Below are 24578 nucleotides of genomic sequence, written 5' to 3'. Positions count from 1 at the left end.
CAGCCCGGGATAAAGCGTTGGTACCACATGACTAACCCCAAGAATGACTTGACCTTTTTGGGGCACGGGGTCTGACCATCTGGAAGCATCAAGTCTGACTTAGACACTTTATGTATGGCTTCCACCTTATCGGGATCTGTCGATACACCACTACTGTCTACAATGTGGCCCAGGAAGCGGACTGATCGGCGCAGAAGATGACACTTCTTGGGGGCCAACTTAAGGTTGTGCACCCGCAACCGCTCAAAGACCATCTCGAGCCTCCTCACCGCCTCCTCTTCACTTGGCGCAAAGACCAGTAGGTCATCAAGATAACAGAGCAAGTTCATGAAGTTTTGATCACCAAAAATTATCATCATCATACGCATGAAACTTGCCGGGCTGTTACACAGACCTTGCGGGAGTCTGTTATACTCATGAAGGCCAACAGGTGAGGAAAAGGCTGTGAACTTCTTGTGGTCTTCGTGAAGAGGGACATTGTAAAATCCGGACGTGAGGTCCATGGTACTGAACAGCGCGTTACCCCCCAGAGCAGCAAGGCAGTCTGCTTGATGTGGAAGGGGGTAAGCGTCCTTCACCGTTCGGGCGTTGAGCCAACGGAAGTCAGTACAGATGCGCAGGTCACCGTTCCTCTTCCAGACTAAGACGAGTGGCGAGGCAAACTCACTGGTTGACTTTCTGATGATTCCTTTCTCCTCCATTTCATTCAGCGTCACTCTGAGTATCTGGTAGTGAGCAGGTGGCACACGTCTGTAAGGGAGCTTGAAAGGTCTTTCATCCACTAGATGGATCTTGTGAACAAAGTCTTTCACCTCGCCACAGTCAAGTCTGTGCTTGGAGAAGATGTCAGAGTATTTCAGGGCGAGCTCGCACATCTTTGTCTTGCATTGATCTGAGACCTCGCACGAGTCGAGATCCAAGTCACTCAAGCCATGTTCCCTCAAGGCTTCTGTCACGTCAGGCAACTCTGAGGCTCGTTCAGCTGTGACATGTTGGCTGTTGGACTTGACACACGAACTCTCAGCAGGCTGGATTTCCTCAACAGCTAGGCATGGGTACACATCCGCCAATTTAGCATTCCTCTTGATCGTTATTGGCCTGTTTGTGGGGTTTATGACCTTCATAGGGATCCATCCGTCTCCCCACAAGGGAGTCACCACCCTGCCAACAAGAACATTTCTTGGGATGGAATGAGACTGTGTTGGCTCAACCACCACGGTGCAGCCTGGGGATCCGCGTGATTTCCCCGGGAGCTTTCCCCACACCAGGTGTTCATGTCCAGGCAAGAGTGTTACAGCACTGTTGAGTTTGACTGTCCCTACGATGTCGGGCACATCTTCGCCTTTCCACCGGTGGATACCAGCAAGCATGGCAAGGAAGTCATCACGCCCTCCCATGTCAGGACCAGTCGTCTCAGAAACCATCTTCCAGTATTTGTCTGATTCTTTGAATCTGCGTGTCAGATGCTTGATTACATTTGTCCCTATGATGAGGTCATCCACCTGACCGGGAACAACCAGTGTGGGCACACTCACTGTACATCCATATACTTCAAGCTGCAGATCGCAAACTCTCTTTGGATTGACCCTCTGCCCCCCACATCCGATCAGGACAATATCTAAGTCTTGCTGAACATCACTGTTCAGGACGCCAGCAGCAATGAGATTCTCTTCTACAGCCTCACTAACAGAACATGCCATAGAACCTGTGTCTAGCATGGCGTTTACTGTTTCACACCCATTGACAACTACAGGTGTATAAAACAAACTATCGCTGCCTCTCAAACGCTGTGTGTTCTGTAGAACGACTGTTTGGTGACTGGGGAGACTCTCGCGTACTGATTCATATATTGACTGTAGATCATCACTGAGGGAGTTATCACTAAAGCCCACACCGCCCCTCTCAAAATGCAGGCTGTCTAGTTTCCCTGATGCAAAGGGGAGGCAGGGGCAGGCGGTGGTGTATGAGAGGACGCGTTTGGGCACTGAAGCTTCATGTGGCCTGGCTGGTGACACAGGAAACACAGGTTGTGCAACTGACAGTGGGCAATGGTAGAATGAGAGCTGTCACTGCAAATGCTGCAGCTTCTAGACCCAGAAACCCTGCCCTTCCTAAATGACAGGTTGTGGCCCCGGAAAGCAGGAGGTCTTGTAGGGGCAGCTAAACTACTCAACACCTCGCCAAGCATCTCGGCCATCTTGTCCATGCTGTTTTGTATTGAAGCAAGATCCACGCCTTGCTGGGGCTGGCTTGCACTCTGCTTGTGGCAATGTAACACACTAACCTCAGGCTCAGGTCTCCCTACCTCCTGTGTATCCCTACCCACCACAGCAACAGCCTGTCTGGCAGAGCGTTCTGCTGTAGGTTTGCTGGGTCTGGACTTTGACTCTCTGTGGTATTCATCAATCCTCTCTTGGACCTCTTTTGCTGTCCAGCTGTCAGCTAGCTTGCTTTTGAATACAACAGACAAGGAAGGCTCATTACAGTGTCTCACAAACATCATAGCCACCTCTTTGTTAAGGTTCCCCATGCTTTTCCCCTGGCGCTCAAGACATTCTTCTGCTACATCAGCTACCTTATTCAGACGCACCCAGTAGTCAATGGGACTCTCATGAGCCCTGGGAAGCGTGCTATAGAAATCAGCAAGTGGCATGCATGAGTAGGACAGGTCACTGAAATGTTGCTTTAGGATAGCATAGATTGTGTCAGGTTGCTGCTCAACACTAAGTGATGGGTCACTGCGTATGCCTATCCTCACCACATCCCTGGCCCTCCCCATAAGCTTGCCCATAATCTCATCAGCCTGGTCCGCAACGCCAACCCTCTTCTTTTTCAGGTACATCGACATTAGATCAACCCACTCATGGACAGAGCATTTGTCGGTTGCCTCACCGCGGAAGACGGAGGGTTCTTTACCGTCTGACTTAAGAACCCTGTTGAGCTGTGAAAGGTCCACTGTGGTGCCACAAGCCTGTGAACACCTGCCATCCCTGCCCTGGCTACTTGTACTCTCCCGATCTGACAGCAACCTAGCTGTGACCGAATCTCCTATGTGTTTCCCCAGCTCTGTGATTAAAACACTCAAATGTCTGAGTGTACTGTCTGTCTCACTAGACTGGGGATGAGCAGGGGTAGAGTGGGGGTGAATAGGAGTAGAGTGGGGGTGAATAGGAGTAGAGTGGGGGTGAATAGGAGTAGAGTGGGGGTGAATAGGGGTAGAAGCGTAAGGGGACTGGGCACCCTGGTGAACCAATAGACTAGCCCCACACTCGTCAGCGTTAGCGGGAATGCCCCTACCATAACCTGGGGTACCCTGGCAAGGGTACTGAGCTACTGGGCTAGTATGTAAAGACATCCCTCTACCAAAACTTTTAGGACGCACATCCATGTTCCCTGGTTGCATACTGTCAAACTGTATGCTTGTTCCCTCTGCCATCTGCTCATCCGTATGGCCAATTCAATCAGTGAAAGCTGACCATCAAAAACATGAAAAGAAAGAAAAAAACAAATCACCCAAGTGCAGAAAACAACAAGCTGCACAAACGCAGGATATAATTTTTTTTTTTTTTTTTTTTTGGTTAACCTCAGTGGCTGATAACTGACGATCAACTCAAAAGCCACTTCTACTGCTATATGGCCAAATACAATTTAGAATGGAGCAGGGTCACCAAATACCTTCCAAATTGGCTTGAGTGGCAGAGAAACTTAAAACAGCCACAAACAAAACAAACGGCTCTAGGCCAATATTAATTCCTGCTCCACTATATTTTTTCTCCTACTGCTAGTGAAACCTTAGTGTCTGTGCAAAACTGAGTCGTAATGCAGTTCGCTGTAGGCTGGATCGGCGGTAGGCTGATCTTCTGTAGTCACGAGGTCACGGCACCAGATGTAACCCCTCCTTCTGGTTCACCCACAGCAGACTGAAGAACCACGCTACAACTTCTCTCAGGTTCACGGCATTTATTTTCCAGCTCCACTGTAACAAACACACGATTGTGGATGGTGATGACTGTGACATTTACACACACAGCTCCATGCCCCATAGGTGAAGACGTCAGCTAGCAAAGGGGTTTACTGTACAACTCTCTCACATAGTGATCGTATAGTTTTTCTTCTTACAAAATAAAATAAAACCTCTACAAATAAAACATACAAAATATGTATTTTGTGTTCTCACATAACCTACCATGAACCCATTTTTTCTATATTTATATGAAAAGATAAATAACAAAATAATTCTATGCAGTTTTTACAGTGTTCATAAAATAGTGCAAAACATACCTGTAACAAACACACGATTGTGGATGGTGATGACTGTGACATTTACACACACAGCTCCATGCCCCTGCACACCAGAATAGGAATACATTCAACACACTGAAGCAGTCGCAATGTTGCATTAGTTGCGCAATACTTCGTTAGAACGATAGGGCATGACACAGTAGCAGCTAACCACTACACAAGCTATCACACTTCACTGATCAAAACAACAGCATTGACGGTGGAACTACAACTTACAGACAGTCACATAGCGTGACCAGACTATTCATGTCACTTCCTATACACTTTGATCTGAGTGAAGTTAGATTTATAACCTAGCATTTGACAAAAGCCACGGAGCTGTTTCAGTACGTACCATAGGTGAAGACGTCAGCTAGCAAAGGGGGCGAGCTGACGACTTCCGGGTTGCTATGTTTACCACCATCCACCACAAGCCACTAGAGGGCGCTAAGTGCAACAAATAAAAAGAGAAACCTTGCATAGATTAACAAAATGTAAAACCAAAGAAAGTAATAAACCTGCAAGACTAGCTTGCCAGATAAAAATAATAAAGAATTTTGTCGAACTTCAACAAACTATAACAACCCTGTTACAGATACATCAACTATGCAACACAATCTATGAGAGAGATGTTAGTTCAAGAAGGGCCCAGGTGGAGCCTGAAAAGGTGTGTTCTTAGTCTTTGCCGAAAGATGGGCAGTGATTCGGCCGTCCTGACCGAAGGGAGGAGCTCATTCCACCATTGTGGTGCCAGGGACGAGAAGAGTCGCGATCGGGATGAGCGACTTTTGAGCCCACGTAGTGAAGGAGGGGCGAGGCGTCCTGCACTGGTGGAGGAGCGGAGTCGGCAGTGTGAGGTTTGGAGCCTCACCAGAGATTGTAGGATTGTAGGTACAGAGGAGCTGTCTGGTGTACTGCCCTGTAGGCCAGAACCAGTGTCTTGAATTGAATGCGTGCCAAGATGAGAAGCCAGTGAAGGTCCTGGAAGAGGGGAGTGACATGAGAGAATTTGGGTTGGTTGAATACCAGACGGGCTGCAGCGTTCTGAATGAGCTGAAGCGGTCGGATGTCGGTGGCAGGTAGGCCAGCCAGAAGCACGTTGCAGTAGTCCAGGCGGGAGATGATAAGTGACTGGACCAGGAGTTGTGTCGCTTCCCATGTGAGAAACGGACAGATTTTGTGGATGTTGTAGAGGGAGAACCTACAGGAGCGTGCTGTCGCAGTGATGTAGGCAGAGCAGGACAGCTAGTTGTCAAGGATCACCCGAAGGTTCTGAGCTGTTTGAGAGGGAAGCACAGTAGTGTTGTCAATGGAGATGGAGAGGTCTGTCAGAGGGCAGTCTTTCCCTGGGAGGAAGAGTAGCTCTATCTTACCAAGATGAGCGGTTAGGTCAGACAGAATGGAGAGAAGGATTAGGTGGTTGACTGTATCGAGAGAAGCAGACAGGTCAAGGAGGACAAGGACAGAGGAGAGGGATGAAGTGAGAAGGGGAGTGAGAAGCCTTGAAACTGGACTGCAGAGGTTCCAGGAAGTCGTTCTGGAAGAGATAGAGAGAAAGTTGATGGGAAGCTGCTCGTTCGAGGGTTTTGGAAAGGAATGAGAGAAGAGAGACAGGTCTGTAGTTCTGAATAGCAGTAGGGTCAAGGGAGGGTTTCTTAAGCAGAGGCTTGACTCTAGCAGTCTTTAGAGTAGCCGAAACAAGACCTGAGGACAGAGAGGAACTGATAAGGGTAGTGAGGAAGGGAGATACACTATGTCAGGGGAGATGGTTTGGAGGAGAGAGGAAGGGATAGGATGGAGGGGACAGCAGGTGGCTCGGTTTGACCTGACAAGTTTAAGCACTTCACCGGGAGAGAGCGGAGAGAAGGAAGCAAACCCGGGGACAGGGGGCAGAGAAGCAGGTTTGGAGTCGGGAGTGTTATTGATAGTACCTGGAGGATGGAAGGAAGAGCTGATGTCATCCACTGTCTTAGCAAAGAAGCAATATACACGTTCATACTCTCGGCTTGTAGCGTGTGAATCGGGGGCTGTAACAGCGATCAAAGCAGCCAGATCAGGTGAGCTGGCGCAGCACAATTACGCTCAGACTTCAATGCGCAGATGAAATATCCTCGAAATAACGAACGGTCCCTTAGTCTATTATGTCTTACAAAAGATATTTACGGAAGTCCAAACGGCTCATTTAGATGCTGGCTTTTCTAATATATATTGTGTGGATTGTGCGTTTTGATACTTTCACGTTAGAGTTTAGATGGACCATCCAACCCCTTTATCACTACTGAGGGAAGAGGACTCCTGCTTTATGTGATATACGGGACCTTTAATTCATGCACTGAGTAGATAGAAAGTGTTAAAATTGTCTGTTGACATCTGTTGTCAGTTTCAGGAACACCTGCACCACTGCAGGTTCACAGGATCAGGAACAACACCCTGGGACACTGGAGATGGAAGAAAAGAAGCTACTTCTAGATTTATGCCTGAAAGCAGCACTTTACAAAAGAGAAAACTTTCACAATGTGGTGAATAGACTCTTCTCATTGTTCTCTGTTTACACTGAGAGATACAACCTCCTCCTTGATTTACATCAACATATGAAGAGTCACCGATATACAAGTGCCATTCCATTACTGAGGCCACTTTACCAGTCAGCTGCAATCTGGACCATCAACCTCTCAGAGAGAAAGACCTCCCTCCTCCTGGAAGCACTGAAACTCCAATCAGAGGAGAAAGCAGTGGAGCTGACAGGCTGGTCAGATGAAGAGAGTGAAGTGTGGAGTTTCCTACAGTGTCTGCCTCACATCTCACAGCTCAGGTGATGAGATTAAAGTATACCGTACATACAGTATTTTACCTGCCTTTAAACATATCATGCAGATTAAAACATGGTGACAAATCTACATGAAGCAATATTTCATGTTTTTTCAATAGTTTATTTTCACATTTTTACAGAACAATAAACGAACAAGACAAACAAGCTCAGACACAGGAAAACAAAAAACAAAAACAGACAAAAAACAAACAAAAAAAACACATCTTTGACAATTAGTATTGTAGCATGGTGCTACCAGCCCTATATGTGCCCATATGCTTATACAAGATATTATTCATTGAGTCCTATGAAAGGGGTCCATGGAAAAGCATCCAGGTAAGCAGTCTATCACCCGTAACCTCAGTCACTAGTCATTCTTGACTTCGTCAAAGTAAGCCAAGAAGGGGTCCCAGATATTTGAGAACCTTCTGAGCGAGTTGGCTCTCAGGAACCTCAGCCTCTCCATCTGTATAACAGAGATCATGTCCATCAGCCACACCTGAAAAGAAGGTGAAGAGGAGGACTTCCATTCCTTTAAAATCAGTCTTTTAGCAACAGTTGTCCCCAGCGTCAGAGATTGCTGCACAGGTGTAGGGAAGTTCAGAGAGGACTCCGAGCAGCCAAAGATGGCGAGTTCTGCCTCTGGCTGCAGGGTTACTTTGTAGGCCTTAGAGTACCAGTCAAATATTTTGGCCCAGAATGCCGTTAGTGAGGGGCAGAACCAGAAGGCATGAGACAGTGTGCCCTCTGACACCTGACACCTGTCACACAGTGGAGAGACAGAAGGGAAGATCTTGTGTAATTTATACTTTGAGTAATGAAGACGGTGAGCAACTTTAAATTGGATCAGCTGGTGTCTGCTATTAACTGAGCAGAGTTGCACCACAGACAGACTCCTTTCCCATATAACATCAGATACATCAATACCAAGTTCCCCCTGCCACGCTTCTCTAATCCTCTCAGTAGGGGCTGTATTGCGGTTGACAAACAGACATACAAATCTAGAGATAAGGTGCTTGGAGTGAGTAGGGCTCAGCAATACTTCAAAGAAAACATGCTCATTTGGGAGAGCAATATTTCATGTTGACCTACTCATTAAAGAGTCTGCCTTTCAGCTCAGATTCAGTAAGATACAGTCAAAGTGGATTTTAATATTAACATGTTTCATCTGCACTATAGACTGGGATGTAATTTGGAATGTAAAAACTCATTGATGTGATATTTTCTATATCAGTGATGTTTTATATTACAGTTTTTGGTTATTGAGGTTCTCCCTTTATGTTTTGAAACCTCTGCAGATTCACTGTCCCTCAGAATCAGACAGGATCACTTGTAGAGGAGAGAAAGAAGGAAACATTTCTAAAGAATCTGTGTCTGCAAGCAGCGCTCCATGAGAGGACAACCATACAAAGTACCATAGACAAGGTGTTTTCACTCTCTACATGTTGGCATCACAAATGGGATTTCCTGCTGGACCTGTACTCCCATGTGAAGGACTATGAGACTCAAACAGGCAGGAGTCTCCTTCCAGCATTACAGTCAGTTTACCAGTCAGCTCCTGCAGTCTGGACCATCAACCTCTCAGAGAGAAAGACCTCCCTCCTCCTGGAAGTGCTGAAACTCCAATCAGAAAAGAAACCAGTGATGCTGACAGGCTGGTCAGATGAAGAGAGTGAAGTGTGGAGTTTCCTACAGTGTCTGCCTCACATCTCACAGCTCAGGTGATGAGATTAAAGTATACCGTACAGACAGTATTTTACCTGCCTTTAAACATATCATGTAGATTAAAACATGGTGACAAATCTACATGAAGCAATATTTCATGTTGACCTACTCATTAAAGAGTCTGCCTTTCAGCTCAGACTCAGTAAGATACAGTCAAAGTGTATTTTAATATTAACATGTTTCATCTGCACTATAGACTGAGATGTAATTTGGAATGTAAAAACCTAATGTGATGTTTTCTATATCAGTGATGTTTTATATTACAGTTTTTGGTTCTCAAGTTTCTCCCTTTATGTTTTGAACCCTCTGCAGATTCACTGTTGTAGAGGAGAGAAAGAAGGAAACATTTCTAATGAATCTGTGTCTGCGAGCAGCGCTCCATGAGAGGACAACCATACAAAGTACCATAGACAAGGTGTTTTCACTCTCTACATGTTGGCATCAAAAATGGGATTTCCTGCTGGACCTGTACTCCCATGTGAAGGACTATGAGACTCAAACAGGCAGGAGTGTCCTTCCAGCATTACAGTCAGTTTACCAGTCAGCTCCTGCAGTCTGGATCATCAACCTCTCAAAGAGAAAGACCTCCCTCCTCCTGGAAGTGCTGAAACTCCAATCAGAAAAGAAACCAGTGAAGCTGACATGCTGGTTAGATGAAGAGAGTGAAGTGTGCAGTTTCCTACAGTGTCTGCCTCACATCTCACAGCTCAGGTAAATGTTTGATGATTATAATTCATTCACATGATTTCAGGCTACATATAAACAAGGGCTTACTCCATATTCTCCATGTGTGTAACTGTGTGAAACACAGTTATAATTGGGTCTGTGTAAAAAAAACTGTTTGATATTCCGCCCAACACCCAACCGGTATACTGAATTAAAGGATGCAAGGGAAAAAATCACAAATCTGACCACTAGGTGTCACTCAGCAGCCGCTTCTGAGTGGATCAAGTACAGTTACTTTATGCTGATTTGCAAAACACCAATATTCCTAATAAACACTAAATAAGAACAAGAGATTGTAGCACGTCATGACTTTGTTCCTGCAGTGTTTATGCTAGGCTATGTGCTGCTGGGTGAGGAACTCTCATTAGAATGAAAGGGCCGTCAGAATTCCACATACACACACACACACACACACACACACACACACAGACACACACACAAACACACACACACACGCATACACACATACACACACACACACACACACACACACACACGCATACACACATACACACACACACACACACACACACACACACACATACACACACACACACGCATACACACACACACACACACACACACACACACACACATACACACACGCACACACACACACACACACACACACATACACACACACACACACACACACACACACACACACACACACGCACACACACACATCAAAGACATGTATGTTAAGGGTTAATACTCCTGTCAGTGCCCCTGACCAAGGCAATGGCCAAAGAACAGGAGTTGGTCCCCGGGCGCTGCACTGCAGCTGCCCACTGCTCCTAGTTCTAGGAAGGTTCGTAGTAGAGGATGAATTTCCCCATGAGGATAAATAAAGGATAACTTAACTTAACTTAACTCACACACGTCCTAATAGAGAGCCAAAGTCATGCCCACTTCTGGCTTAGGCATATGAACCAAGGGATTTCATCTGCCATTTATTTTCCATAAACATTTTATACACACACACACACACACACACACACACACACACACACACACACACACACACACACACACACAGAAAATGTATTACCTCTCACCCTCCCTCTTGGGGGGGGTTATCTCACTAGACAGTATGAGGATATTTTATTCCAGATTGATGCATTGTATTTATACTTAATGCTGATCCTCTGCTGTCATGTGTTCACATATTTATTGTCTATAGTAGATTTTAAGAGCTTTTTGACACCAGGACCTACCACAAAAATATGTCAAAAACAACCCATAAACATTTATTACTTATTACTTTCTCTTTACTGTTTTCTCCCTTTTAAGAGATACAGTGTCTGTCCATGTTGTTTTGTTCTCTATATGATGCAGAAATCAAATCATGACATAATCATTTATTCTCACTGTTACAGTTTCTATTGGAGCTGTAACCGCTCAGAACAAGTCAAGTTCTTGGGGAATCTCTTCTGTGGAGCAGCAGAGAGGGAACAACAGACAGGAGAGAAGATACTGAAGCTGTTATCATCAGTGTGCAGTTACAACACATTCCCTCTCTATCACTCAATAGATGATGAGTATCAGTGTGATTTCCTCCTGGACCTGTGCTCCCATGTGAAGGACTATGAGACTCAAACAGGCAGGAGTGTCCTTCCAGCATTACAGTCAGTTTACCAGTCAGCAGCTCCTGCAGTCTGGATCATCAACCTCTCAGAGAGAAAGGCCTCCCTCCTCCTGGAAGTGCTGAAACTCCAATCAGAAAAGAAACCAGTGGAGCTGACAGGCTGTTCAGATAAAAAGAGTGAAGTGTGGAGTTTCCTACAGTGTCTGCCTCACATCTCAGAGCTCAGGTAAATGGATTATAATTCATTCACATGATTTCAGTCTACATATAAACAAGGTCTTACCCCCTTACTCCATATTCTCCATACATCAGGGTCATGTGTGACTGTGTGAAACACACAATTAGAGTTGGGCCGGTGTAAAATAAACAAATAATCAAATCAAACCAGTTTGATATTCCGCCCAACACAGAACCGGTATACTGAATTAAAGAAAGAAAGAAAAATCACAAATTTGACCTCTAGATGTCACTCGTACAGTAAGTACAGTTACTTTATGCTGGTTTGCAAAACATATTCCTAATAAACACTAAATAAGAAGAAAAGATTGTAGCACGTCATGACTTTGTTCCTGCAGTGTTTATGCTAGACTATGTGCTGCTGGGTGAGGAACTCTCATTAGAATGAAAGGGTCATCACAATTCCACACACATACACACACACACACACACACACACACACACACACACACACACACACACACACACACACACACACACACACACACAGGACCCCAGGAAGATTAGAGGTGCAGTCATGTCCTTCTAATGGGGATCCTTTAATAAACTAAACTAAACACACACACACACACACACACACACACACACACACACACACACACACACACACACACACACATGTATGGTAAGGGTTAATACTCCTGTCAGTGCCCCTGACCAGAAAAATATGAACAGCAAAGAAAGGACTACAAATCAGATCAAATCACCAGTGCTTTAGCAAATGAGGAAGAGTACCATCACCAAAGTCTGCCGCACGCTGCCCAAGTGCCTGCAAATAGATGTCATTAATACCGCGTTTAAGAAGTAGATCTGATAGGCCTATACAGAATATGTGGCTAGACCGACCACACACACACACACACACACACACACACACACACACACACACACACACACACACACACACACACACGTTTAACCAGCCTAAGAATATAATGAAACAAAAAGAAAAGAAAACTAACTAGTAAGGTGAAGGTGATGCTGAGGTGGTCAAAGTGCTACAGAACATACAGGGTGGAGACAGAGCAGCAGACTGGAGGCTGTGATGCTTACTGAGGTCTGACCCAGCCAGCACATCTTCCCACAGGGAAGGAGCAGGAACCACAAACCATGCCTCAACCACCATACAGCAGAACAACGCTATATACAGTATATATATATATATATATATACTGTATATATACTGTATATATATATATATATATATATATATATATATATATATATATATATACTGTATATATACTGTATATATATATATATATATATATATATATATATATATATATATATATATATATATATATATATATATATACAGCTGAGAAAAGCCCTGTGCACAGCAGTGCTCTGCTCCTGGGTGCTGGCTGGTGCAGGGTGAATCACAAAAGTAAAAAAGTTCTCCAGCGCACACCAGGGTAGGAAAATAGACACTTTATTAACTTATAGGCTACATTAAAAACAAGAAACAAGGCGAACAACGCGTTTCACAAAGTGCTTCATCAGGTTCGCTATAGGGTCTGAGACTGCCACCAGGTATGCATTTAAGTCATCAGTTGCTGATTGGCTGATTAGCAGGTGTCAATCACCCAATGAGGTGACATTGGACAAATCTTTCCTTCATTTCTATGGCTTTTGCATCAAAATCTCTGTCTTTGTTACATATACGTTTAAGCCTCATATGTACTGTAGGCTAAGTTGAGCCACTGAACCCTCCCTGGCACAGCCCCTTGTTTCCCTCCCCTCCCTTGTTGAGACAGGACAAGTGTGGTGACTCGACGTGTAACGTTTGTGGTATACTACTGTGTTAATTCTGTGAACCATTTAATATGCATTTTGTGAATATATATTGTATCTTGTATCTTTACCTGAAAATTACCCCCTTTTTCTATTATTGAATTTTGTGGTGACTCCATTTTGTATTCTTGTGGGCACCTCATTGGGTGATTGACACCTGCCAATCAGCCAATCAGCAACTGATGACTTAAATGCATACCTGGTGGCAGTCTCAGACCCTATAGCGAACCTGATGAAGCTCTTTGTGAAACGCGTTGTTCGCCTTGTTTCTTGTTTTTAATGTAGCCTATAAGTTAATAAAGTGTCTATTTTCCTACCCTGGTGTGCGCTGGAGAACTTTTTTGCTTTTATATATATATATATATATATATATATATATATATATATATATATACAGTATATATACAGTATATACAGTGTATATATATATATATGTGTGTGATCCCAGGCAGACACGATCGGGGATTTAACCACCGCAGTAAACGCACATCTGAGCAGACGTCTTGTGTTCTGCTCTAGAACCCCCAAACCTGTAGTTTAGAGCCGCAGCACCTTCTTTTGGTGAGTCAGCCCATGAGATATATGGGCGGTTTTACCCCACTCACGCGCCAGCTGTTTAACATTTTGTGGGCGTTCCCAGACATGCGGACTGTCTCTATCGTGTTTTTCAGCTCACCTGTTTGGCCGGCTTAGGATCCAAAATGTTGCCATATTGGTGCAGTTTTCCTTTTCTTTGACACTACTCTGATATGTCTCATCAGCCCAAACAACACATGAACATTCTAATCTAGTAAACAAACACACCGTGTGCTGACGTGTGCATCTTCCTCCATCCACCACTACTGAAGTTCCCAGCAAATATAGCTGGATCCCAGCTGCACTAGTTGTGTCTTCACTCCACACAACTCTCTGTAAAAACAGTGTTTGTGTGAGTGAAAACACTAGCTTGTTACAGTAGCATGTACAAGTCACACTGATGTCAACAGTGAACTCCATTTTGAAATCTGTTTGCTCGGTTGCTGAGAAATCCATGTTGGCAGCTTGTGATGACTAAACTACATTATAATCTAACCACCAGACTCAGTTTCCTGCTCATACTCACACACACACACACACACACACACACACACACACACACACACACACACACACACACACACACACACACACACTCACTCACATGGAAAATGTAATACCTATGGCTCACCCTCCTTCTGGGCGGGGCGAGACAATCTCACTAGACAGTACGAGGATATGTATTCTTGATTGATGCATTGTATTTATACTTAATGCTGATTAATATTCATTACTTTCTCTTGACTGATTTCTCCAGACTGTTTAAGAGATACAGTGTCTGTCCATGTTGTTTTGTTCTCTATATGATGCAGAAATCAAATCATGACATAATCATTTATTCTCACTATTCCAGTTTCTATTGTTGGAGGGACGAACACTCAAAAGAAGTTGAGTTCTTGGGGAACCTCTTCTGTGGAGCAGCAGAGAGGGAACAACAGACAGGAGAGAAGATACTGGAGCTGTTATCATCAGTATGCAGTTACAACACATTCCCTTTCGATGATGATGATGATGATGATGATGATAATGATAAAAAGGAGTATCAGTGTGATTTCCTCCTGGACCTGTACTCCCATGTGAAGGACTATGAGACTCAAACAGGCAGGAGTGTCCTTCCAGCATTACAGTCAGTTTACCAGTCAGCTCCTGCAGTCTGGACCATCAACCTCTCAGAGAGAGAGACCTCCCTCCTCCTGGAAGTGCTGAAACTCCAATCAGAAAAGAAACCAGTGAAGCTGAAAGGCTGGTCAGATGAAGAGAGTGAAGTGTGGAGTTTCCTAGAGTGTCTGCCTCACATCTCACAGCTCAGGTAAATGGATTATAATTCATTCACATGATTTCAGTCTACATATAAACAAGGGCTTACCCCCTTACTCCATATTCCCCATACATCAGGGTCATGTGTGACTGTGTGAAACACACAATTAGAGTTGGGCCAGTGTAAAATAAACAAATAATCAAATCAAACCGGTTTGATATTCCACCCAACACAGAACCGGTATACTGAATTAAAGAAAGAAAGAAAAATCACAAATTTCACCTCTAGATGTCACTCGTACAGTAAGTACAGTTACTTTATGCTGGTTTGCAAAACATATTCCTAATAAACACTAAATAAGAAGAAAAGATTGTAGCACGTCATGACTTTGTTCCTGCAGTGTTTATGCTAGACTATGTGCTGCTGGGTGAGGAACTCTCATTAGAATGAAAGGGTCATCAGAATTCCACATACACACACACACATACACACACACACACACACACACGCACACACACACACACACACACACACACGCATACACACATACACACACACACACACACACATACACACACACACACACACACACACACACACACACACATACACACACACACACACACACACACACACACACACACACACACACACGCATACACACACACACACACACATACACACACACACACACACACACACACACACACACACACACACACACACACACACACGCATCAAAGACATGTATGTTAAGGGTTAATACTCCTGTCAGTGCCCCTGAACAAGGCAATGGCCAAAGAACAGGACTTGGTCCCCTGGCGCTGCACTGCAGCTGCCCACTGCTCCTAGTTCTAGGAAGGTTCCTAGTAGAGGATGAATTTCCCCATGAAGATAAATAAAGGATAACTTAACTTAACTTAACTCACACACGTCCTAATAGAGAGCCAAAGTCATGCCCACTTCTGGCTTAGGCATATGAACCAAGGGATTTCATCTGCCATTTATTTTCAATAAACATTTCACACACACACAGAAAATGTAATACCTCTCACACTCCCTCTTGGGGGGGGGGGATCTCACTAGACAGTATGAGGATATTTTATTCCAGATTGATGCATTGTATTTATACTTAATGCTGATCCTCTGCTGTCATGTGTTCACTTATTTATTGTCTATAGTAGATTTTAAGAGCTTTTTGACACCAGGACCTACCACAAAAATATGTCAAAAACAACCCATAATCATTTATTACTTATTACTTTCTCTTTACTGATTTCTCCCTACCTTTTAAGAGATGGCTGCGTCTGTAATGCTTTTTTGCTCTCAATTGTAACTTTTGATCCATATTCCCACACAGTGGTTTGCAATACATCAACTATTGTGTCAAGTATTCCTCTAATGGAGTCTAACTATAACACTGCTCACATGACATTTCATTCCATAATGTCTTGTTGTAGCTGTGATGATCCAGGGTTCTTCCAGGATGTGTGTAAAACCATCTGTGTGAGATCCAGAGAAGAGACCCAGCAGTTGGCCTCTCTCCTCCAGCTCCTGGGTTCCACCCTGGTGTTAACAGGAGAGTTACCCAGGAAAACCTGTCTGTCTGTGGGGAGAGTTCTGCGACTATGTGGCTCCAGTGTGGATGTCATCTTCACACCCAGCAAGATCTCTCTCAAAGGAGCCTCACTGATTTTTAGACACACATCAAAAATACACAGTCTCAGGTATGCTGCATTTATGTTATTATTACTCCTAACAATGTCTGTCCAGTGTCAAAATGATACCTATTAGAGGTGTATCATTCCAGGATTCTCTCTCTCACTCACTCACTCACTCACTCTCACTCACTCACTCACTCTCTCTCTCTCTCATACACACACACACACACTCTCTCTCTCTCTCTCTCATACACACACACACACTCTCACTCACTCACTCACTCACTCACTCTCTCTCTCTCTCATACACACACACACACTCTCTCTCTCTCTCTCATACACACACACACTCTCTCTCTCTGTCTGTCTCTCTCACTAACTCACTCACTCACTCTCTCTCTCTCTCACACATTCACTCTCTCCCCCTCTTTGATTTGCAGACTGTCTGTAGACATGGCATTGCTACTGTTTCGAGTGGTAAGAACACAGAGAGTGGTCTGTCCAGTGGTCATTGAAGAGCTGTCCCTTGTCCTGAAGAGGAGCCAGCTCTCAGACAGAGTATTGTTGAGGGTTGTCAGTAGTGTGGCGTCTCTACTGAGATACTGGACAGTCAGATGTTTGGACCTGACTGAGTTCTCCGTCCACACCCACTTTCTCATGACATTGCTACTTCACCATGATCCTCTTACCATCAAGTAAATCTCTTTGCTTTGCTGATTCATTAAAACATGCACTAAATCATATACTGTACCATATAAATCCTCCATATTATTTTCACTAAATATGTCATTAATTTGTATTTGTCCTCTGATCTGTGACTTCCTCAGACTGTGTGCACAGAACTTTCAGCAGCTCCTTGTCTTCATACATGAGATTCAGGACAAGGACCTGACTCAGTCTTTCTTGAGGAAGGTTGATGGAGACCTGACCTCCTGCTCTCTGGACTGGGAAGTCCTTCACTATCTGCTGCAGCAGCCGTCAACTCAGACCATCACTGTTGACTTGAGGAGGAACAGGATCTCAGAGAAGAGAATCAAGGATCTTCTTCCCTTTCTGGACAGGATTCTATTGAAAAGGTGAGATAACTTTATTTACTTTTCACTAGATAGATAAATACATTTGTTCTAATTTAATATATTTTTGTAATTATTGTTATGATTATCATCATCAGTAAGCCCTTGTAATTGTAATGTTAATATCCAGCATGTTATTCTAAATATTCTTTCAGGCCGAGTCCCAGCTTGGTGTTGTCTGCCATCAGAGAGATCTATAAAACACACACCAGTCACTGTGTACCCAGTTTACTGAGGTCATTAGATCATGTGGTCAACCTGACCTGCAGACAGCTGGACACAGTGGACTGTGTTGCTCTGCTCTTCACCCTCCAACACAGTGATGGAGTCCAACTCAAACTGCTCTGGACCTTCTTACCACCAGGGGGGGTAGAGTCCATCCTGTTCACACTGGAGAAAGTCTCTCATCTCAGGTCAGATGTTAATACTCCTTTAGCAATAGAGTGCCACTACTGTATGAATTATAATAATTTTGAAAGGATCACTACCAATACACAGGATATAATATGACCCAAGGCAGTTTCACAGCAAATTCTGTAGGTGGCTCCACAGTGCAAAATGTTGCAGTTTTTTCACAATAACTTCTCTAAATTGATTAGATATTTTTTATTTTTTATTATTATTTTTTAGTTTCACAATAACGGCTGTAAAATGGTTACATGGCATGGTTTTTATTCTGGAATAAAATGTTTGCATTTCAAAGTAAATCCCTTTGTTTAAAGGCAGGATTATGGTTTCAGTTCGGCCTACTGTAAATAACAAAAACGTTAAATATGACTTACGGTTACTTGCACTTTGGACACGCTGGGATCGAACACGGCTCCCCGGTGTGAAAGAACATAGTTTTTTTTCTCCACCCACGACATCCTGCGTGGTGCACCTTGGCTTATTTCAATATACATGTGAAAAGAACAGGCTTTTTTTTTTTTTAACATCTAACAATTTCAGAGCTGTTACTGTGAACTACAACATTTTGCTCTGTGGACAAACGTTGCTATTACACAATTTCCTGTGAGACTGATCTGGATGACCCATGGTGCTATTTAGGTAGAAACCACCTATACCTGTGTGTCACCAGAGTTATCAGGTGGACACCTCCCATCACAGATGTTTATCATCTCCAGAGTGATCAACAGTAGCTTCTCCCAGAACCGCCTGCCTTCACATCAGCTGTCAATATGAAACAGAACTACAGTCACCTGACACATCAGCTGTCAATATGAAACAGAACTACAGTCACCTGACACACCAGCTGTCAATATGAAACAGAACTACAGTCACCTGACACACCAGCTGTCAATATGAAACAGAACTACAGTCACCTGACACATCAGCTGTCAATATGAAACAGAACTACAGTCACCTGACACATCAGCTGTCAATATGAAACAGAACTACAGTCACCTGACACATCAGCTGTCAATATGAAACATAACTACAGTCACCTGACACATCAGCTGTCAATATGAAACAGAACTACAGTCACCTGACACATCAGCTGTCAATATGAAACAGAACTACAGTCACCTGACACATCAGCTGTCAATATGAAACTGAACTACAGTCACCTGACACATCAGCTGTCAATATGAAACTGAACTACAGTCACCTGACACATCAGCTGTCAATATTAAAGCACCATTCAGCAACTTTTCCAAGTTTTGCTATTGGGGAAACTGCACCCTCTGGGTACAACAGTATCGGTATCGATATCGCCATTCAAAGTCAAGAAAACACAGCGGCAGAAAGCTCTATGTACATGTTGTGACATCAGGTACTCACCACGTGATGAAATAATAATCCATAGTTACGTGAAACCTCATTTTCGTAGCAAATCCGCACTGAGTTACTTCCTTGTTTTATTGAACACAATGCTTCCACTGTACATGCGCAGTATGTGCCTCCAGGCTGCCACCGGGACGCACGGATGAAATAGCTTAGTCCCAGGAGAGGCCTTTGGAGGGCAGTGTGTGACCAATAGAGGTGACATTCTCTCTGTTATAAGTCACTGTACCATCTCCAATGACTATATTATTATTGGTGAAAATGCTTATTGGGGCTTTAAACAGAACTATAGTCACCTGACATGATCCAGTACTTTGACCTAGTACACAACATTACTCAACAATTCCTAAACCCAAATATGTAGAATAATGGAATGGCTGACTCTGCAGGCTTGAAACATAAATATAGATTGAATACATCATTATGGTGTCTCTTTGCCTTGTTTAGTTGTTTACCTGCAGACTTTATTGATTGTTGACTGACATAACATTTATCATATTTCTGACTGCAATCTGCATCATTTCTCATACCAGGTTAGACAGGAATCTGCTGCTGAGGTTCCTCTACTGCTGCACTGCCTCTCAGCACCAGCAGGGGGCAGCAGCAGATCTGCTCAGAGCTCTGCAGCACAGGCTGGATCTGTCCTGCTCCTCCTGTGTGGAGCTGTCAGAGCAGGAGCGAGTGGAGGCTACTCTGCATCTGACCACTGGAGACTGCAGGGCCATCTCCACTGTGCTACACAGCAGCCAGGACACACAGCTCAACATCTCCACTGTGCTACACAGCAGCCAGGACACACAGCTCAACATCTCCACTGTGCTACACAGCAGCCAGGACACACAGCTCAACATCTCCACTGTGCTACACAGCAGCCAGGACACACAGCTCAACATCTCCACTGTGCTACACAGCAGCCAGGACACACAGCTCAACATCTCCACTGTGCTACACAGCAGCCAGGACACACAGCTCAACATGTCCACTGTGCTACACAGCAGCCAGGACACACAGCTCAACATCTCCACTGTGCTACACAGCAGCCAGGACACACAGCTCAACATCTCCACTGTGCTACACAGCAGCCAGGACACACAGCTCAACCTACAAGACTGTGAGGTGGAGGACAGTGGACTGGACCTGCTGTTCCCTGTCCTGCACAGAGTCCACCTGAGGTGAGAGAGAGAGGAAACACAACATGGCATGTAACATGGCATAGATTTCATTTATAGAAAATAGCCTATTTTGTGGTCACATATAGGCTATTGGCAGCAGAGTCGCATATCTCCATATTTCATATAATGATGCTGGAAATAATATGAAGTTCAATCACATCATACAGGCCAAAAGCAACACAGTTGCAGCTGCAAAATGCAGAAGTAGCCTAGATATGAATAATCTGTGTGCAGGCGATCCCATATTAAATTGCTTAGATGTAGTAGGCTATTCTGACATGTATGACCATGTCCAACCCAACGTCAGCCTCAGCTCCGTTGCGCACACGGCACCCTGCGCTTTGGAGACGTTTATGTCACCTTTTTATGCCGGTTTAGTGATATTTCTCCACTCACCGTTCAGCTGCAATCGATCGGCGGGGTCAAACGTATCTAGCCTGCTTGAGAGCACAAAAATTAATATATAAAAACATATTCCAAAGTGATAAGTAGGGCTTAATTTAAATGTAGCCTGCAACAAGTGCAAGGCTTCAGTCCTCGATTAATTCAACAGGAGCCATTTTTTTCTTTTTCTTTTCTTTTGAATGCAATGTATTTTTCATATGGGGACCATATGAATGGTGACTCGCTGTTTCCAGAGAGCTGATTGGTAAGCAGGTGGGTCTTTCATGGGTTTTGATCTTATCCTCTGAACTTAACCTGCTACAAAGCAGGTTAGCCGTAGAGCATAAGTTGCTATGGTGATCTATCTCAGTAAGAAGTGAACTAGCATCGTGGTACGGCAAACCTAGGGTTAAACCTGAAGTTACCTCGCTAAGCCAGTAATCTTGCTTGGTGGTACACCCCACTGCTCGTTGTTAAGCTGTCTTGCTATTTGCCAAACAAACAAAAGGTTTGTTGTGGTCCACCATGTTTCTTGCTTGCGTCTTTGTGCTCTGGAAAGGCAGCATAAGAACACATGAGTGAGGGGGTACTATTGACATGGCAGAACAGCTCAAGGGGTACATAAGACAAGAAAAGCTGTGAACCACTGACATAGAAAACAAAAAAAAGGTGAGGTGACCCAAGATGAGCCGGTACCATTAGGTTGAAAAGCAGCTATATTCCAGGTCGCTGCCTGTTTGAGCATCGTAACGTTCTGCTCTCTGCTCTGTCTCTCCACCTTCAGCTGCAGCAAAGCCCTCCTCCTCCAGCTGCTGTCCCTGGTCTCTGTGGACAGTGAACGGGACACGGTGAGGCGAGCAGAGTCCCTCTGTGGAGCCCTGAATAGAGAGCTGGACCTCAGTGAGAGCAGACTGGACCAGAGGGCCTGTGAAGCTGTGGCTCTGATCCTGGAGCGTTCTGAAGGACTGAGAGAGCTGGACCTCAGTCACTGTCAACTCACTGACCAGCTGCTACAGACGCTGATCCCACACCTGCACAAAGCACAAGTCCTGGAGTGAGTCAGTCCACTAGAATGGAGATACGTGTGTGTGTGTGTGTGTGTGTGTGTGTGTGTGTGTGTGTGTGTGTGTGTGTGTGTGTGTGTGTGTGTGTGTGTGTGTGTGTGTGTGTGTGTGTGTGTGTGTGTGTGAGTGAGTGTGTGTGTGTGTGTGAGATAATCTGATCATAATCTAATAATATCTTGTTTTGTTCTTTGTCTGTTATTGCTGTTATAGTCTGAGTCACAATAAGATCACTGATGCTCTGACTGACAGTTTACTCCAGCTGGTCTCCATCAACACCTCCATCCACACTGTGCGGTGAGCATCAATGCCCTCCTGTCTGTGTGCTTCATATAGGAACTCTTTTGTAATATCAGACCTGCAGAGAAATCATGTGTGAGTTTAGAGTAAACACTGTTACACAGCATTCTTCTGGCTGATGAAGTAACATTTACTCTCTCTGTTCTGCTTTCTTCTCAGAGTCTTCAGCAACGCCATCGTGGACAGAAGCCCCTTTCTGAAAGACAAACACTTTGAAATGTGGTGAACCAATCAGCAGCAGTCTGTGGTCCATGCAAAGGAAATGGAGAAATGTGCCAAAATTCTCTAATACGTCATAATTATTAGTAATATTAGTAATAAAGACAGTAATAGTTTTATAATTGTAAAACGTTTAAGTTTTAGTCTAAACTTATGGCAGCTTCATGACTACATAATGCAATACACACAACTATGTGTGGCTGCCAACACTGTGATTATGTTGTACTTTTTTTCTCATTGAAATGTTGCAGTGTAAACATTTATCTTACATAAGTACATCATGGAATTTTATTTCCTTCAGGTCTTAGAGTATATATTTTAATCCTAGTTGAGAACGGGTACCCTCCCTCTGGCTATATGAGGTGGGCAGCTTCAATTCTATTGCTGAGGAGGAGAGACTTTGTACTGTACGTGAATTAGGTGTTGTGGAAGATGAATTTCATTTTTTGTTTCATTGTTTGCTTTATGAGGAACCAAGATTGCCTTTATTTCAGTTAATGCAAAATAAGAAACCTGAACTCTTTTGGTCAGGAGATGATGCTAAGTTGGAATGGCTATTCAGAGAGAAGTCTTCAGTTTGACCAGGTTTATTGGGAGAGCTTGGAAACTGAGAATGGAGAAGTTGTTTATCTGAATATACACTCTGTCTTGTCTTGTTTATGTTTGAGCTTTTTTTAACTTGCTTGTTAATTTGTTTGTATTGTTGAACTTGAATGATTTGTGTCTTGGGCACCATGAATATGGTGCATGACACAGAAATAAAACGTATCTATCTATCTATCCTAGCCACATACCTGTAGAGTTTTTATATGCCAGGTGGTACATTTGATGTCATTTTCCATTGAGTGTTCAAAGAGTTAATTGCTGGTTTAACTATTAATAACATCCAGTTTATTGTTTACTTTACATTACAATGTTTTTTTAATGTCTTTAACTTTCTGCTGAAATCATACACATTGTACCTTTGAGGGGAAACTATAATAAACATTATTTTTACTAAACCTATGATGTCAATGCAATCCTTATGTGGGAAAACAACCTGTTGCCAGCATGGCTAAACATGTTTAAGAAAGAAATAAAAGAACAAAACAAAAAAACTAACTGTACCTAATTAAAAACCACCAGCAGGGGGTGCTTTCTACACTTCCTGAAAGATTCAGCCCGAATTTCATCAAATTTGCCTCAAACATCGACTTAGACTCAAGGATGATCTGATTAGATTTTGGTGGTCATAGGTCAAGGGTCAAGGTGAGCTCTCGAACACCATTTTCAAGCTTGTTAACGCGATATCTCAGGAATGCCTTGACGGAATTTAATCAAACTTGTCTCAAACATCGACTTGGACTCAAGGATGAACTGACTCGATTTTGGTGGTCAAAGGTCAAAGGTCAAGGTCACTGTGACCTCTCAAATGCCATTTTCCAGCTTGTTAACGCGATATCTCACGAATGCCTTGACGGAATTTCATCAAATTTGCCTCAAACATCGACTTCGACTCAAGGATGAACTGATTCGATTTTGGTGGTCAAAGGTCAAATGTGACCTCTCGAACGCCATTTTCAAGCTTGTTAGCGCAACATCTCAGAAATGCCTTGATGGAGTTTCATAAAATTTGCCTCAAACATCGACTTGGACTCGAGGATGAACTGATTAGATTTTCGTGGTCAAAGGTCAAGGTCACTGTGGGGACGGGGGACGGCTTTAGCTCAGGAGGTAGAGCGGGTCGGCCAATGACGCAAGGGTTGGCGGTTCGATCCCCGCTCCCTCCCAGCTGCTGTCGTTGTGTCCTTGGGCAAGACACTTAACCCCAAATTGCTCCCGATGGTGTGTAGGCACCCTGCGTGGCAGCCTGCCGCCATTGGTGTATGAATGGGTGAATGTAGACTATCTACTCATTGTAAAGCGCTTTGGATAAAAGCGCTATAT

At 43.9% G+C, this 24578-nt stretch overlaps 1 protein-coding gene across 1 annotated transcript; it reads left to right on the top strand.

The window, feature by feature from the left end:
- Positions 1–7410: 7410 nt before the first annotated feature.
- Positions 7411–23618, top strand: LOC310794993 (uncharacterized protein; the record flags this gene model as incomplete). Its single annotated transcript, XM_083657016.1, has 11 exons — positions 7411–7426; positions 11076–11355; positions 14593–15048; positions 16458–16724; positions 17099–17353; positions 17486–17734; positions 17887–18144; positions 20050–20688; positions 21857–22126; positions 22347–22430; positions 22593–23618. 11 exons carry the CDS (start codon positions 7411–7413, stop codon positions 22657–22659), a joined length of 2841 nt encoding a protein of 946 aa, XP_083513142.1. The 3' UTR covers positions 22660–23618.
- Between the last annotated feature and the right edge of the window lie 960 nt (positions 23619–24578).

Source organism: Poromitra crassiceps, assembly GCF_964638095.1.
Source record: "Poromitra crassiceps genome assembly, chromosome: 20".
Taxonomy (NCBI): Eukaryota; Metazoa; Chordata; class Actinopteri; order Beryciformes; family Melamphaidae; genus Poromitra; species Poromitra crassiceps.
This window is presented reverse-complemented; position numbering and strand designations above follow the sequence as displayed.